Below are 17,791 nucleotides of genomic sequence, written 5' to 3'. Positions count from 1 at the left end.
TGCTCTTGGACAGGTTGTCTTCAGCAAACTGTTTGTGGTTTTCTTGTGAGCCTGCTTCAGAGGAGGCTTCCTTCTGGGATGATTGCCTGATGGCCATGCAACCCGACGTGTTGCAGTGTGCGATGTACGGTCTGAGCACTGACAAGCGAACCTTCCACTTCTGCAACCTCTAAAGCAATGCTGCAGCTATTATGCTTCTGTTTTTGAAGCAACTTCTGCACCTGACGCACAGTACGAGGACTACACTTATTCGATGGACTCTTGGGAGGCCTGTTCAGAGTGAAACCCGTCTTGGAAAACCTCTGTATGACCTGTCCATTGTGCCATAACTCAGTTTTAGGGTGTTACTGATCTTTTTATTGCCTCGGTGCTCAGTTTTGGAAAAAGGGGTTAAAGTACTCTACCATGGCCAGTAACAAAATTGTAACAGAAACAGTAAGTAAGCCATCGGGCCCTTGCTGTCCAGTGCACTGCATGGTGTGGGAATAATAATAATATTATAATAATAATAATAATAATATTTTAAAAAATTGATTTCCATCCCAGGGAATCTGGGCTTCATGCGGGAAAATGTCCTGGTTTAATACTAAATAGATTCGACTGTCTGAACATCACATTGCGGTGTAATTTATCATGACACTGATCCCATATAGTCACATTTCCTCAGCCGTATGCACTCGGTCTGTCGGTCTGAAAGTTTATTTAATATACGAGACAGCGATGACTTTGAAAGCACTTTTACTTTCACATTATTTATGCAAGTTTTGCACGTTTGTACACGCGCGCGCTTTAATTATTACGCCGCTCAAAAGCCGATTGATTAAAAGTACACCCTGAATTACACTAATGACATGATGAAATCCAATTAATGATGTCAGTTTAATTCGAAAAGCCTTTACATGTAAATGAGACAATATTAATGGCCCTATTGATTAGGAGAATCTTGGCGGATCAATAACGCCATAATCATCCAAAAAAAAAAAAATAAATAAATAAGCAGCCTCGGGTTTCACGACGCAAGATTTATAGGGTGTGCGATCCTTTGCTCTGCTCTCACAGTTCCTGCTTTTATTTTTTTTTGTTGCGAAAGCATTAGTTCTGTGTCAGATTGATGACCAGTTTGTAGAGAATATAAAACCCATAACGATATAGATTTAGGCTCACTTCCCCTGATTGATTTTTTTTTCCCCCTCTCTCTCCCCGAGTTAAAAGGGTGAAACCACTTATGTCCATGCTAATGACCGTTTCACTGTGCATTTAGGAGAAATCCACATTCTCTAAAAGCTCGCATTATTGCAGATATCATTGCGAATAGGGTATTCTGTGTGATATGTGAACTCACGCTGCTCCAGACGGACCCTGATCTCACCCTCAAAAGAAGCCTTCGCCATTCCTACAAATCACTTATATAGAATTTTACATTATCCCTTCCCAGAAGGCACCGCTTTGTGAGCCCCACAAATTATGGGCTAGAGAGATTTGCTTCTGAATGGTTGCGTTTTTCGAATTGTGTGTTTGCGAAATAGCGTGCGCGGTCCTGTTATTCCGATACGTAGACTTAAATAGACTGGAATATAGACTATCTGCTTTAGATTTCCCGTTCAGGCTGATCTTTTTGTTGTGCTTCTTCAGCAGTCTCTGTTTGTTATGATGTTCCTGTTGAGGGCTTTGATTACTCAACCCACAGACAAATGACATTTTCTTGACATATCGATCTGGCAGAAAGGGCAAGGCAGACACGAACACAAGGGCAAATACAAGCTTTTTTCTCAAGCAGTACAGCTGCAGCAGTAACGTAGAGTCCAGAAAATCCTCCTCTTTCTCAGTCTTTATCGCAGAGCTTTTTGTTTTCCATGTAAGCTGAGCTGGGGTTGTATTGGAATATGATATTCTAGGCAAACTATTGCCATTACCAATAAGGTGGTAAAACACTTGGGAGGAGTGCTGTTATTGGAAAATAATCAATAACGGGATGGTGGGGGCTGCCGATGGAAAACAAAATTGAGTTACTGTTACCTAGCTGTTTCTGTTATAGCACAGAACATATACAGTACAAAAATTACATCCTGTTGTCACAATTGTAACAACTACATTCGTTATCCTCTATTTGTTCTCCATCTGTCGCACATCTAACGTATATACATCTCCAGAAAAACACTATGTTGTGCAGCATTTCTATGTTCAGTTGCTACTTTATAAACGGTGATGTACTAGAATGAGAACTATTGTCTGAGGTGCTGTAAATCAACACCTTCTGAGATCAAAATCAAGAATGCAACAACACTGTCACTCTATAACGTTATAAGTGGGAAACACTTATTCGTGTCAAAGAAAACAGAAGCCTTATAGACTATAAAGGAAAAAAAGTATTGGGAATTTCCCAGCCATAAGTGGTTCTTTCCCAAACCGTTATTGCAAAGCTGAAGGCACACAATTGTGTAGAGTGTCTTTGGAAGCTGTAGCATGAAATTTTCCCCTCACTTGAACTAGCAGGCCCAAACCTGTTCCAGTATGACAATGCCGCAGTGCACAAAGCAAACTCCATTAAGATGCTATGCAAAAGTTGGGGTGGAAGATCTGCTATAGAGCTCTGACCTCAACGCTATTGAATTGTTTTATGCCTCCTCACCTCACCTACATCAGTGCCTGACTTTTCAGACACAAGGGTGTTAGTATGAGCATAAATCTCCACAAACACACTCCAAAATCTAGTGGAACATCTTCCCAGAAGACTGGAGGAAGTTATAGGAGCAACTTGGGACTAAATGTGGAATGCGAACAAACTGCTGATATACATGAACTGCATGAGCTACTTTACTAAGCTAAAGATGCATGTTTTTACTCCGAGTGACGTCACTGACAGCTCTCTTGACAACCATCTTCCAAACACCAAATGAGGGAATTATCATTCGGGAGAATGGTGTTTATTCAACCAGTAGACTCGATGCTTGTTTTGTTTTGTTTTGTTTAATTTGTAGTAGAATTAGAGTGGAATTGATTTCAGTTTGGAAAGACGTGACCACTGTAAATCCCTCCTAATCTCTTGTGAGATGCTTTTTACTTCCTTGTCTCTTGCATGATGTCATGTTTGAGAAACAGATGATGTGTATACAGCTGCTTTAGCCCCCCCCCCCCCAAAAAAGAGCCGATGATCCCTTACTGGAGTCCGACTCCACACAGTGTATAAGACGTATGTTCTGGCCATAGGTCATATCATCCATTCCATTGCCAACATCTACAACATCTTTGTTTTCCAGCTCTTTCTTTACCACATTCTTTCTGCTTTCTCTCTCTCTCTCTCTCTCTCTCTCTCTCTCTCTCTCTCTCTCTCTCTCTCGCTCTTAAAGGTTTACCTAGTCTTTTGCTCTTTCACGTTTGATTACATGGCAGTAAATTCACCATCTGTCAAGGCATTGATTACTCCGTCTGTCGATATATCTACCTGCCTTTCTTTGTTGACTGCATGTGCACAACCAGCTGAGCATTTTTCTTTTCCATTTTTTCTTCTTTCCCCAGATCCTCTGGTCACATTATTTTGCACTGTGTCTAACCTAAAGAATATATATGGATCCCTGAGCGCTCTCTCTGACTTTATGTAGATATTGAGCTTGCCCCATCGCTTGCCTCTTCTCGTCAGCGGCGATTTGATTTAGCACCCTTTCCAGCATGCTACATTAGTGAGAGGTCCATGTGCTAATGGTGTCCACCTCCACACAGTGAGAGAGAAAAAGTAAGAGGGGAAAAAAAGAGAGGAGCGATTTCTCTGGGCCTCCTTGGCAGATGTTGGGCCCTAAGTGCCTTTGACTCATTGACTCAGAGACTGTTTATCAGCTCAAGACAATCCATTGCACACAATCATTAGTCCTAATGAAGCACTAAAACGTGCCTGACGGATGGTGACATTGGCTCTCTCCAACCCCCCCACAACTCCCGATTCGCCCCCCATCCCACCCTCATCCGTCTGGAGAGCGCAACGGGCCAAAGTGACACCAAATGGAGAAGGATGGCTGCTTTGCATTACCATTACTCTTGCCTTTGTTTCCGTGTCTGAGCTTTGTTCAATCAAAGTTGTGTTAAATTTGATTTTTTTTTTTTTTTACCCTCCCCCCCTTCCCTTTTTTTTTTCCTCCCTTAAGGTTCCCTATATCAGAAGTCCTCTGAACCAAAAGGCAAGAATGATGATTATGGATATCCATGTGAGTTTTGATTTGATTTTTTTTTTCCTATTCACCTCGTCCTTCTATATTTACTCATATATTTTTCTATTTCTCTCAATGTTTTCACCCACTCTCCTTCATCTCACCTTTACTTTTGCATTTGTTTTATTCACTGAATGTGTTGATAGAGTGCTAGAATGGTCTCTCTCTCTCTTTCTCTCTTTCTCTCTCTCTCTCTCTCTCTCTCTCTCTCTCTCTCTCTCTCTCTCTGTCTTGCCTGGGGGCATTGGTTGCTGCACTGCGTGCCTCTTTCACACTCGGCTGCTGTGATCGCTGGCTGAGGAAGACGAGTGCAGGCTCTTTCACCATCCTCACACATATACACAAGAACCAACCGTTCAATAACCCTATTGTTTTGTGTTTGGTTTTTTATTTGTTTTTTGTTTTTTTCATTTCCAGGTTCTATTATTTTTCTTTCTGCATCTACCGGCGATCACTCATGTTCAAAAAAATGTATTAATCTAAGTGATACATTCACTAGTCCCCTCCAAACCCTTTACCCCGCCGTCTTTGCCTCTTTTATCATCAGGCGTGTATGTGAAAGATTGCCGGGCTGAAGAGATATCCGTTAAATAACCACGGGGAGGTTTTGCAGCAAAGCCGCATTCAGATCATAATCTCTACACTTTCATTACTTTCTCTCTCTCTTCCTTTCTCTCTCTCTTCCTTTCTCTCTCTCTTGCTTTCTGTCTTTTTTGCTCCATTTTCTAGTTGGGCCGGATTTGAGCTGCTTATTTGGATATCTTTGTAAAAAAAAATACATTTAACACAGTAAGAGGTGTAATGGCTACCGAATGACTGGAGTTTATTAATAATAAAAGGCACTTTAGTGTTTAGGATGAAAATGCTAGAGCTCAAAAGTAGCTGCCTCATAACCCAAACTTGACTTTTGCTTCATTGAGTAATCTCCAAAGAAAATATCAGACTGTTTAGGTTTGAAATCTGGCAACCCAAAACCCCAACTCACCCCACACCACCCATCTTATCACCTCCAGGGGCTTACCGCGATCACATGACCAACTGATGGGACTAGTTCCTGCAGGGCTTTGCTTAAACCAGCACCATAAGTCAGGAGGAGAAACTCACAACCACTTTTATACGCACCACGATAGAGCCAGACGACTCTCCGTGAAAAGATCGCACGATTAATTTGATCCGTATCCGATTGAGTCCTTGACCGTGTAAGGTCTGGAGAGCGAACAGTGAGTGGAACGTGGCAGAGGTCAGATCGGTTAGGTTTAGAGGGCAGGGCTCCCATTAGGAAAGATTAATTTGGAATGTCACAGTCATTAAAGCCAGCAAGGACCAGTGAGATGTTGATCTTCACATTGATTTAAAAAGGAAAAAAAAACACACCGATGTGATCTCTCTCACACACAAACACACACACACACACACACACAGACACACACACACACACTAAACATGGTCCCTGTTTTTTTGCTTGTAGAGCTTTAATTAAAGGAGAATCTGAGCAGCCTTGAAAGGAAAAACAAGGTCATTGATAGACGAAGCGAGTGAGAGCTCTTGTCATTCACTCGAAATGTTAACCAAATGTATTCATCCTCCACTCCAAACTTCATATTAAAGCTACATTGCCACACACCATTAAGCATTTGCAGGAAACATGACTTAAAGGAAAATAAACATTTTTGAAGTGTACGATTAAGATATGCAACATTCTCAATACCGGAACTGTAGCAATTGACATTTATGGCTGCTACCGCCACCTAGTGGTCATATGTGGAACTACATACATCGACTCTATAGTAGTTACCTTTTAAGTGCACAGCTAATTTATGCACTCCCACAATCCCGTGTTTGGTGCGAGTACAAATAAGAGAATTGGGTGCATTAATCCATTCAGCCTTTCCCTGCAACGCACAAGGGGTTGATTATGTCCCATTTAAGGTTGATGGAGGAATCAATAGCCCTTACCAGCTTGCTCGTGTAGGCATCGGCACTGCTCTTCACTCGGGGAAAAAGAGCTGTTCCCGCCGCCCCTGTGGCATTTGAACACCTTTAAAAGTGGACTCATTTGCCTCACTTGACAGGTGGCTTTAAAGGCGAAGCACATTCCTCAATTATCGCAAGGACAAAAGTGCCTTCTCAGCGCAGACGCACGCCTAACGTTAGCCCTAATGACGGCTTGTCAGTAGGATCGTGGCTACGGGCCGTGGTCCCATATAATCACTAATAGATTTTTGCAGCTGGAAAGAAACAATAGAGAGAAAGAGAGAGAGGTGTGGAATATGAAACAGGGGGCTATTTCTAGATTTTATCAGTCACAATGAGGGAGTGTGTTTGGGAGAAAGATGGGTCTTTCTCGCAGCTCTGTATGAGGCTCATTCATTTTTCATATTCAGCGGTTTGATATTATACATATAAGCTTTAGTTAAATGTAGTGACCTATAGCTGTTTTTCTACAACCTCCCAAAAAAACAGTTACATCCAGCTGGAGTGTTTGTTCTATACTATTTATATACAAGTATTTAGATTTCTTTTTTAACTTAAATCTGTTTGGTTAGAGGATGTTTCCGTGATATTTGTAGAAGGAATCTCCAGTGCCAGTGCATTGTTACTGTAGGTTTTAAACCACAGCCAAGTCTTCAGGACAGAGGAATTTGCACGTTTGGGTTGCTAAGAAACAAAACAAGCTGTGTTCTTTAGTCTTATAAACTCCAAATGAAAGCAAAAAGATGGGGAGAAGGAACGAATGTTTATAACTACTATAACATAAGTGATAACAGGAACTGGCTTGTCTGATGGATGCTCCACAACATGAAGTCTAAAGAGGAGATAATAATGAAGAAGCGAGTCATAAAAGCTTACAAATCTTACCGTGATTATTACAGTCCTGGAAACATGTTTACAAAACTGCAGCCTGCACCTTGAAATCCTGACTTTGTGTGACTCATATGTATGAGCTGACTTTTTTTTTTTTTTATATGGCCGAATTTATGACCGACAGAAGCCATCAAGTTTTTCATTTCTCAATTCTTTCCACCTGCTGTATACACAACACCTCATTCACTGATCTTAAATGAGTTCCTTTGAATTCCAGTCAGGAAGTGCCGTTCACTCAGTAGAAGGTAATGAAGTCCTGCATTTATTAATATCCCGAGCTAGCTGTGAACAGGATATTGGCACCCAGACAGCATCTCCTTTCTAATTTGACACAGTTTTAATGAAAGTGCTATCAATCAGCGATGATTCGTTTTTGATCTTCATAGCCTTTTAGTTCAAAGCCTTTGGGACTAATCTTCTTCTTCTTTTTGTCTTTTGTCTTTTCTTTTCCCCCACAGCGGCCCCAAGCACAGATGATGTGGCTCTCTATGTGGGCATTGTCATTGCCGTAATCATGTGCTTAGTCATCTCCGTCATCGTAGCCCTCTTCGTTTACCGCAAAAACCATCGCGACTTCGACTCGGATATCATCGATTCCTCGGCTCTGAACGGCGGCTTCCAGCCAGTCAGCATCAAGACCGCTCGCACAGGTGCGCCAGATGAGACAGACGAGAAGTCATCATTTGTGTGTCAATTTAGCTCATATTACATTCTATTAAGCTGCAAAACTTTCATTGATGTCCATTCGCAAAACATTTTGACATTTTCTCAATGCCACCCCAATGCAAAACATGAAAAGGGACCTGTCGTCGGATGAATGCAGACGGCGTGTCGAAAGTGACAGTTGGAGATGGAGAATTGATATGTGTCAGAACCCTCACCCAGGAGCTTTGATGACACATTCATAATTCAGGCGTGACTGTTTTTCCCTTTCCGCGCCGACGCTACAGCACAAAAGAGAGAATGGAAAGGGGTGGACGGAACAGGCATGTAGGTGATGTTTCTGCCAAGACAGCATTAGAATGCTTGTCACTTTGATGTGAAAGGCAATCTGCAAGTTATCATGAAGCCATAATTAGCTCCGCTTGCACGGCACGTTCAATGATAATTAGATATCATCCGCGCCGTGCCGTCAGAAAGGTGCTGTGGAAACGAGGTAAACAGAGAGGAATGTAGACAGCCTGAGCTAAATGCTAGAATTCTCCTGACGTGCTTTCTGCATGCGTCAATGTGTAAAATCAATACGAGGCATCCAGGGGAAGACGTAAAAAAATAACAGATAGCAGTTAGCGAAGTTAGTGGAGCTGATTAAGTATCAGAGACAGCCTGGTGAACAGGATGCTGTCCATCAGAAGTCTGGGGAAATTTGAGGAAAAGTGCAGAGTGGACATGTGGTGTGTGAGCAAGACCTCCAACTAGCGCTTAACACTTGGTGTAGCACCCATCAGGTTGCTGTAATTGTTGTCTGGGAGGCACAAGTTCAGGAATGAACCATGTGTGTGTACGAGGAGAGGAGAGGTCTGTGAGGAGGAAGAGCGCTCAGCATGGCCGCCACTCCCACTCAGCAAGCCCACGCATATTCATCTGTGTACCTGCGAAGGGATTAACTCGTTAATAAGGATGCCATCTGCTGCCCGGAGCACAGCACCCTTTGGACTCGGCACTCCAAAGATCCCTCACTGGAGCTTCACCTGCTACATAGAAGTGCAGGAGTGAAGAAGAGACAAACGGGGACTTTTGGTGTCTGTAGAATTTGTTGCAATGTGTAGGGAGAATGCATTAGTTTTACTGTTCAATACCCCCCACAGCCTCATTTAGCAGGAAAAAGCAACCACCATCCAACCATCACTGACTAGACATTAGAATGAGTACTTAGGATTTTCTCTCACTGACACTGGAGACTCATTCCAAAAAATGTCTCCTTCTTGGAAACATTTTGTAAATCTGTTTATATGGAGCAGCTACCATTAAGTTAACGGTGTAAAGTCAAATCAAAATGATTGAAATGACCGCTGAGGTTTTTGTCAAAGCTGCTCTTATAGAAAACTAATCAACACCTTCTGATCATTCAGAATTGAGAATTACAATGTGTGCTCTAAGACTGAGAATGTGGTCTAAGACTTGTATAACGTTTACTTTTCAGGTTTGCATGGAAAACACAAATACTTATCCATTATGTATAATATATATATAAATATATATACACACTACCGCTTAAATATTTTAGAGCATTTTTCCAGTTTTTATCCGAATTTAAGCTGTGAAAATAGTTTGGCTATCAAAAATTTAAAATGAATGACTTTTTAGAGAAGAAGTAATGGTTTAACAACAATTAAGTCGATGCTAACAATTGCCACAGGTGTCCCAGCTTTTGTTGATTACTTGCAAACTGTATAAAAGCAGAGTTGGAACAGACTGTATTACTACACCCTCTTTAGCAATCTGTGGGCAGTACTGTACTGCAGGAAGTAGTATATTGCTCTCATGATGGCAAGAAATAGGCAATTAACAAAGGAAGACAGACAGACCATTATAAGCCCCTAAAAGTGTAGGTTTTACTTAAGAGAAATTACGAAGAAAGCCAAAGTATCAGTAAGTACAGTTTCCCAGACCATCAAAAGGCACTTGTAAACTGGAGGAAACTCTGACAGGAAGAGGTCTGGCAGACTCTAAGCCACAACAGAATCAAAAGACAAGTTTTTATGAGTCAGCAGCTTGTATAGAGAAGGAAGCGTGGTGGTCTGGGGGGTGGATTTATAATTTTTTTGCTGGATCCATAGTCAGTGGCACAGTAAACCAAAACTACCACCATAGCATTTAGCAGTGCCATGCGATACCCTCTGGTGTACGCCTTATCTTACAGTAAGATAACGACCCCAAACCTACCCCAAGAAAAGAACAAGATGGCAGGCTTCAAACCATGGAATGGCCAGAACAGTCCCCTGACTCCAAACCCCAACAATTTGGTATGGAATGAAACAGACAGAAGGGTGAACCTTATGTGTCAACGCATATATAGCTACAGTGTTGGGAAGAACTTTTCAAAGAATCATTGATTTCCGTTGTAGAAAGAACACCGTCAGTGTTTTTGGCTGTTGTATCTGCAAAAGATGGCTACTTTAATGAGGCACAAATCTAGATTAAATTTTGTTAAACACAACTAATGTATGATGTGTTTTTTTATGTCCAATTGTGTATTATGCTGTGCTTAGATTTCAGATTGCACTGAGAAATAAATCTGCATAAATTCGAATAAATACTGGAAAAAATTGAGGTTTTAAAAAAGGTTTTGACTGGCAGTGTATTTATTAAATTAAATAGCTAAAACTATAAATAAAAAAGCGACTTGTTACATACAGAAAAGTCCAAATATTTTTACACTATGGAACAGTGAAAACCAACTTATCCTTATACTTAGCCTTAACCTTATCCCTTCTACTTTCTTCCCTTCAGCCGATCTCCTGACCGCACCCCCTGACTTGACCTCGGCAGCGGCCATGTACCGCGGCCCCGTCTATGCCCTCCACGACGTGGCTGACAAAATCCCCATGACTAACTCTCCTTTGCTCGACCCCTTGCCCAACCTGAAGATCAAAGTGTACAACTCATCAGGCACGGTGACTCCTCAGGACGATCTTTCCGACTTCTCATCCAAACTTTCTCCCAAGTTGGCACACTCACTCATCGACAACGACACCATGGGACGACACACTCAGAGTCTGATGCGCTCCCGAGACCCGTCCTGCACCGCCTTTGGCTCCTTCAACTCCCTCGGAGGCCACCTCATCGTACCCAACTCAGGTGTGTGAGACGTACTGACCAGGCGATGATTTTTCTACCTTGATGTTCAATGTTTTTCAATAACAGCGTATCCTGTTTTCTTTACTTGCAATTCGGTCTATTTATTAAATCAAAACTCATGCTTTTTAGCCATTTATATTTACAGTTGTAGAGCGTCCCTAATACATGTCACTTACTTCATTTTTCATTTGAGTCCACTGTATAATTCTGCATGTGAGAATCAGAACTATCGCATTAATTATATACTACATTTTGACTTACACACTGAACTCTCAGAGCCGCCAATGTAGAAAATTAATCAACAGTCTGGTGATTGAGATTTAATGAGTTAATCATGACACTATTGTTCATGTAACATTCAGGCGCTTATTCTTTGGCTTACTGAAAAGCAGAATCGTCATGATTTTATAAACGTGTCCTGCATTTTCAGCTCTCAGTGTAAACATTTGTGTTTAAGGTTGATTACGAGGTCAGCTTGTGCTTCTGGAGAACATCTTGAAGTGATCCAGTAGTGTGTAGTGTATATGCAATTGTCAGCACATGCAGTCTGGATGGTGGTAGCCCCTGTGCTGCCAGCCACTGATTGATGCTAAACGCCTTAATGAAGAGCAGGCCGCGCTGGGTGCTGCTGACGGAGAAGCTCTGCACGCCTTACAGCCAGGTCTATAAACACAGATTACAGGCGGTTTCCAGCAATTTATACAAATATTTCGACAAAGAGACTTCGGGAGACAACAGGAGATTCTGAACTTCGCTCCACCGCCATGTCTGGTTCAAAGAGAGCTGACTGATTCAGGGCCAGAGTGTCATTCTGACACTCATATAGGCATATGGAGAGAGAAATGAGGTGCTGTGTGTACACATAATGCCTGAGGTGCTATTTATCACGCTTTTACACCAGTCAAATACAAGACAGAGGGTGGCAGGGTGCCAGGGATCACTGTAAGCCTTCTGCTGGGTGAGAAGCCAGCTAACCCTGTCAGGGAGAGCCTTCACAAATTCTTTTTTGAAAAGCACAGGCCTTATAACTCATTCATTACTAATGTTTTGCCATAATTGTGTGTAAATGTTTTCGTAGGCCAAAACCGAATTAAACCTTCCTGCCAGATCTACAAAACAATTTCAGAGTTCCTTCATACTCACTTCCTTCATATGTTGATACGTGCCATTCAGTCATAAAGGCACGATCGATTATCACCCACACAATTACCAAATTACGCCGAAACAGTGAAAGAGCACCATGTTGATCTTCCAGTAAATAGCTCAGCCACTGCAGCAAATCAGTTAACATAAGCACTTAGTATTACTCACTATAACATATTCTCCATTTATAGTGCCAAAGTGTGTCCTAATCCAGTGGCTCGTCTTATTGCATTGATTTGCTTCTTGTTGATAACAAACAGGCAAAAGAGGCATCGTCTTCGTCGTCCCCACCACCATCACCATGTAGAGGTCAGAAATGGCGTAATTTTAACCTCGTCCCACTTCTGAGGTAAATTGAATGCTGCAAAAATCTGCTGGTATCTGCGATGGGCAAGATTGCAGCGCGCCTTGTGTTCTGCGCTCTGCTGGACATGATGGACGCAGAGCCTCGTTATCTTATCTTGCCGTTCAGCTTGACGTCCCCTGCTCTCTCCAGGTCAATAGTTCTCTGTAATGTTTCCAACCCAAGTCATACCGAATCCTCTCTATTATGGAGACTGATTTTTACAGCTCCTCCGAGAGCAACACGGACAGCGCTCAAAGTGACTTAATGCAGCATATGCATGATATAAAGGGATTAAGGCACTCTTAGCCATTAATTGATTATGAAACAGGATTGGAACAGTGCTCTTAGGTCTTAGCAGCGTTTTAAAGTATGTAATGTAGCTTAAATCCACATGTGCCAACTGTTCCTGACTGGACTGACTGCATCAGGACTGGACTATAATGATGTTATCCAAGGTTCTCTAGAGCGCTATGATGCACGGAGCGTTCTCGCCACGTGAAGCGCATGCGAAAGCAGATGTTTTTGTAGGTTGGAAAAAAAGTTCGTATTTTCTCCAAGGCACCTCTCTGTTCATTTACACACAGCATCCTTGTACGTTTCAGGAGATGAATATTTCAGCAGCACACCGACTCTTGGTCTGGAGTGAACCGAAAAGCGTAACAAGCCCAATCGCAGTGGGAGTTTTCACAGTCGACTGATAAATAAAAACTGGAAAGTGTGCACGTGGGTTTTCAGAAATTTTGAGTTTGGTTCTGCTTTAATTTCGTCCCGCCGCTAAACGTCAGGAAACTGTTTCAAAACTGTTGACAGCGGTCACAAATACGAGACGGTCTTCATTTTCATTGTATGTTTCAGTCGTTGTGAGTGTGTTGCCATGAAGAGTTCAGTAGAAGAAGGGGGGGGGATCAATGCTCTCTGTGTGACACTGTGTGAGAGCAGGAAGCAGGCAGCACTTTGCTGGAGAAATCAACCCTCTCCATGGTGTCACATCCAAAACTGAACAGGGAATTTCCACACCAAGCTGGCTCTGTGGCCAAGACTCTGTGTGTGTGTGTGTGTGTGTGTGTGTGTGTGTGTGTGTGTGTGTGTGTGTGTGTGTGACATTGACAGTGCTTTGCTCTTTGCACTTTGCCTGGCGCCGTAGTGAGCACTGGCAGACACAAGACCTGGCAAAGGGCAATGTGTGGCAGAGGTCACAGTTTGATGACAGTTGCTGTGTGTGTGTGTGTCTGTGTCTACCCACAGGCGTGAGCTTGTTGGTGCCAGCAGGTGCTATCCCTCAGGGACGAGTGTACGAGATGTACGTGACGGTGCACAGGAAGGAGACAATGAGGTAACGTCCCTCTCCCAATCACGCCACAAGCAGAGCACCCTTGTAGTCTCTGACATTCATCAGCGCAGCCGGACAGGATTGTTGGAAATCATCTAGCCCCCCAACCTCGTCCCCACCGTGCTCTGCTCATTTTCCAATACCTTCCCCAGCTTGGCCGTGACAAAACAACATAATGAGAGCCGGGGTCCAAGTTACTGTTTTCCAGAAGCCGAATCTCCATCTCTCTCCGGGCCACTGAGGCTCATTACAACCCCAAAATGACCTCACTATAATCACTGCTATAGAAATACGATTTAAAAATGCAGTGTTCCTGAGACAGTCTGAGTCCAAATATACACTGGGAAAAATGATTTAAAAAAAAGATAAATAAATCAGGACTTACAACTGTCTCGTTGAAAGTTTGTTTCCAGCCAGACTGTGTTTGCGAAATGTTTCATGACATCGCAACTGTACGTTTTATCCATTTACAGTTACATCATGTCATACATGTCAATGATGGGAAATGTTTGTGAAACTTTAATTCCTGGAATCATTTTGTTACCACTCCAGCCTTTTTTTTTAGAAACATATATATGTGTTATTTGTCCACCCTATAGTTACCATAGAAACTATAATTCAGCCAGAACTACAGTCAAAACTGCTTTTAAAGGAAACGAATTAGAAGGAATTTTAAACTCACGTATGGCAAAAAGGCCAGTTTAGTGCCTGCTTCACCGTCTGAGATTGATTGTGAAACCAACCTAAAAAAAAAGCATTAGTGTTAATAAGAAAGACAAAGATACCACAACTTTGTGTTATTTCTGCGTGTGTGTATGTGTGCGTAGACCTTTAGTGGACGACACTCAGACTGTTTTGAGCCCAGTGGTGAGCTGTGGGCCTCCTGGAGCTCTGCTCACCCGGCCGGTTGTCATCACCATGCACCACTGCACTGAAGCTGACAATGATGATTGGCTTATTCAGCTGAAGAGCCAGTCGCAGCACGGACAATGGGAGGTGAGTACGAGTGAATTAAAGTCTCATTCATTTTTAAACTCGGGGATGAGAAAACAGCTAAAGAGCGCGGAGGAGCACAAACGCAGTGTAAACTGTATCCCGTTTCTACATCTTTATTGGGTGGGGGACGTGTACGGAGCTCGAGCCGCCATGTGTCCGCAAACTATCGAGCTGGGTGAACATATGCTGCTGCTAGATAGCATGGCAATACGCGACACCTGGCGGTTTTCATGCGAAAGCGATGCAAACCATGGCACGGAAAAAGAAAGCCGGACAAGAGCGCTGGAGTTGGTTGGTGCCACGCTGGGCCAGCCTCTGTAAACAGACCCCAGAGTTAATTAGATGGCGATGGAGAACAGAGTGTTATCAGGCAGCCCGTGCCTCTGTGTGCCCCCTTGTGCCTCACACTCCATGCTTCAGAGAGAGGAGAAGATGAGCTTTTAGCATTTGTTTCATAGATGCTAGTGAGGAGCTGATAGTGCAGGCCACCCGCCGGCCTTGTCATTAACACTGGAGAAGTTTTCTGAGCACAGGACCATGAGCATAGCTGTGAACAACGCACCCGGTTACTGCCCGCTATTGTTATCACACGTGAACACAACACCAGCTCGCTAATTAGCTGTGCATAAAGCATAAAACGGTCTACGCAAAACACTACACTCTCTCTCTCTCTCTTTCTCTCTATCTCTCGTTCTCTCACACACACAAACACACTTTAGACGTACCATGGATTAAATTAGGAATAAAAGACATTAGCGTGATGAATGCAGAGTTACTTGTAATAGCTAAAAGTAGATTATTGTCCATTAACTCATAATGTTTTTGCCAACAAACCACAACTCATGAAGACTAACAAAGCGCTCGCACTGGAGACTCCTTCTTTACATGTCAAATAAACGTATTACATAAAGCACCACAATATCGGTTTCCATTTCCTGAACCATTTGTGAACAAACTGTTGTTGCTAAAGAAACGCTAACTTAGTAGAACAAGTTACTATAAACCCATGATATGAATCAGTCACAGCTGCCGTTGCAGAAAGAAAATGAATCGCCACCTTCTGACCAACAGTAGAGAACTTTAATAGCCCTGTAGTAGAAAACCATATGATCATTATAGCGTTATAACTGACATTGTCCCGAACTGACATCTGGAAGCATCTCTGATGGAACTAAAATAACTTTTAACCTCAGTTTTGCCCACTGTGACAGTGTCATTGATGTCACCCAACCAAAGCTGGAGCAAATCAAGTGTAAACATAGCCGATCTCTTTTAGATCGCTCCAAGCAGCTGTCAAATATCCCAGCTCTGGCTACGATGTACATCCGCATTCATCTCCCCGCAGAGCCATGCCTGCTTTTGAGCTGCTTAGCAGTAGTCTGTGACCTTGTCTCATCTTATCAAACATAAAACACTCTTGGGTGGTCATAAGATGAAAAAAAAACTAGGAACGCTTGGATGCCGGGAAAAAAGTAAAAAAAGGGCAAATAACCACAAAGGCATGGAGCTGTTTTCCTCAGACAAGATGCATTTAAGCGCTAATGAAAAAAAAAACACATTTTTACAGCTAGTCCTCGTATTTTTTTTGTGTTTCTTTTTTCTTTTTTTACAATGTGGGAACTGTTCCAGAACTGTTGCTGAGCGACAGATGCACTTTATAGTTCCCCAACATAGTTAAAGATTTTTCATGATCTGCACACACAAACACACACACTCTCGTCAAATCAGTTTTCAAGGCAACACACTAAAGGTGAAAAGGGTCCGTTTTAAAAACAATAGAAAAAACAACTTAAACATTGCTGGTAAATTTTTTTATGCAAATGTGACTTTAATTAAAGATGCACACATTTGCAGATTGTATTCAACCAAAAATCTAATCTTATCTGTATTTATTTTGCAGTGAAAATGTGCTTACAGTGTAGAAATCAATTTTCAGATCAGCTTGTTGGAATTGAATTTATCTATCACTTATAAAATTATTCTTCTGGTTATTACAAGCACAATTTCCAAAGTTCGGACACTGTGAAAATTGTCATTAAAGACAGAAAGCAATGATTTGCAAATTCCAGAAACCCATATTTAATTCAGTATAGAACATAAAAACCATATCAAATGTTTAATTTTAAAATTGAAAGTCACAGCACATCTAAAATAGTTGGGACACGGGTAAGAAAAGGCTGGGAAAGTATGTGTTACGAAAAATTAAAGGAGGAGGAATATTTAGCAACTAATTAGGCTAATTAGCAGCAGGTCAGTAACATGAGTGGGTATAAAAAGAGTATTTTAGAGAGGCAGAGTTTCTTTGAGTAGAAGTGAAGACCAATCTACAAATTGTACAAGTGAACAGAAACGCCATCTTGATGAAAGAGGTCAAAAGCTCGACTGATTTGAACTGACAAAGTCAAGTGTAACTCAAGTAACCACTTTTTACAATTGTGGTGAGCAAGAAAAAGCAGAAAAAAAACACAATGGGTTCCGCTCCTGTCAGCCAAGAACAAAAATCGGAGACTTCACTGAGGACAGATTTACCGAAACTGAACAATAAATAACAGTTACAGAAAGTCATGTGAGGTTTCTAGATGCTAAAATCTAAAAACAAAAAGTCATATTTATCAGACTGTAGCCATAATTGAAAGTTTAAATTTAGAATGAATATTGCATTGTTTAATCTGCACAGAAAGAAGTGACAAAATCTCATATAACAGTGGCGGCTAGAAATAGACACAAGGGACAGAGAGGACAAAGCAGGACAAGAGAGGAAGCTGTGGAATAAAGGAGAAGAAGAATGGAAGAGTCACTGGGGAGAGAGTGATTAAGGGCATATGAGAGAGAGAGAGAGAGAGAGAGAGCTTGGTCTGTAGGGACTGCTATTGCACTCACTTCACTGAGCAGCAGATTACTCTCTCCACAAAGTCCATTTCTCTCACAATACCATAAATCCTCCATACGCTCCATCATTCCAAAACATCAGTCCTTGATTCTACACACCAGCTCGCCCTGACACTGGAGAGACACTACAGCTGAGGGTTTTTTCTTTGGTATATTATTGCGAATAAGCAGACATCCCGGCGGTGTTGATGGATGTCGATGTTGTGGCGCGAGCGTTAAAAA

At 42.1% G+C, this 17,791-nt stretch overlaps 1 protein-coding gene across 3 annotated transcripts in view; it reads left to right on the top strand.

Annotated features, from left to right (window-relative positions):
- unc5cb (unc-5 netrin receptor Cb) overlaps positions 1–17,791 on the top strand; it is a 152,822-nt gene that overhangs the window by 122,602 nt on the left and 12,429 nt on the right. For 2 of the 3 annotated variants that reach the window (XM_046861264.1, XM_046861267.1), the window contains 5 exons: positions 4,137–4,196; positions 7,523–7,714; positions 10,518–10,865; positions 13,600–13,687; positions 14,512–14,680. In XM_046861264.1, the coding sequence (XP_046717220.1) occupies positions 4,137–4,196; positions 7,523–7,714; positions 10,518–10,865; positions 13,600–13,687; positions 14,512–14,680 (857 nt within the window). The remainder of the gene's footprint in view (positions 1–4,136; positions 4,197–7,522; positions 7,715–10,517; positions 10,866–13,599; positions 13,688–14,511; positions 14,681–17,791) is intronic. The other variant, XM_046861266.1, reaches the window with a different exon arrangement.

This window comes from Silurus meridionalis, chromosome 11, assembly GCF_014805685.1.
Source record: "Silurus meridionalis isolate SWU-2019-XX chromosome 11, ASM1480568v1, whole genome shotgun sequence".
NCBI classification, from domain to species: Eukaryota; Metazoa; Chordata; class Actinopteri; order Siluriformes; family Siluridae; genus Silurus; species Silurus meridionalis.
This window is presented reverse-complemented; position numbering and strand designations above follow the sequence as displayed.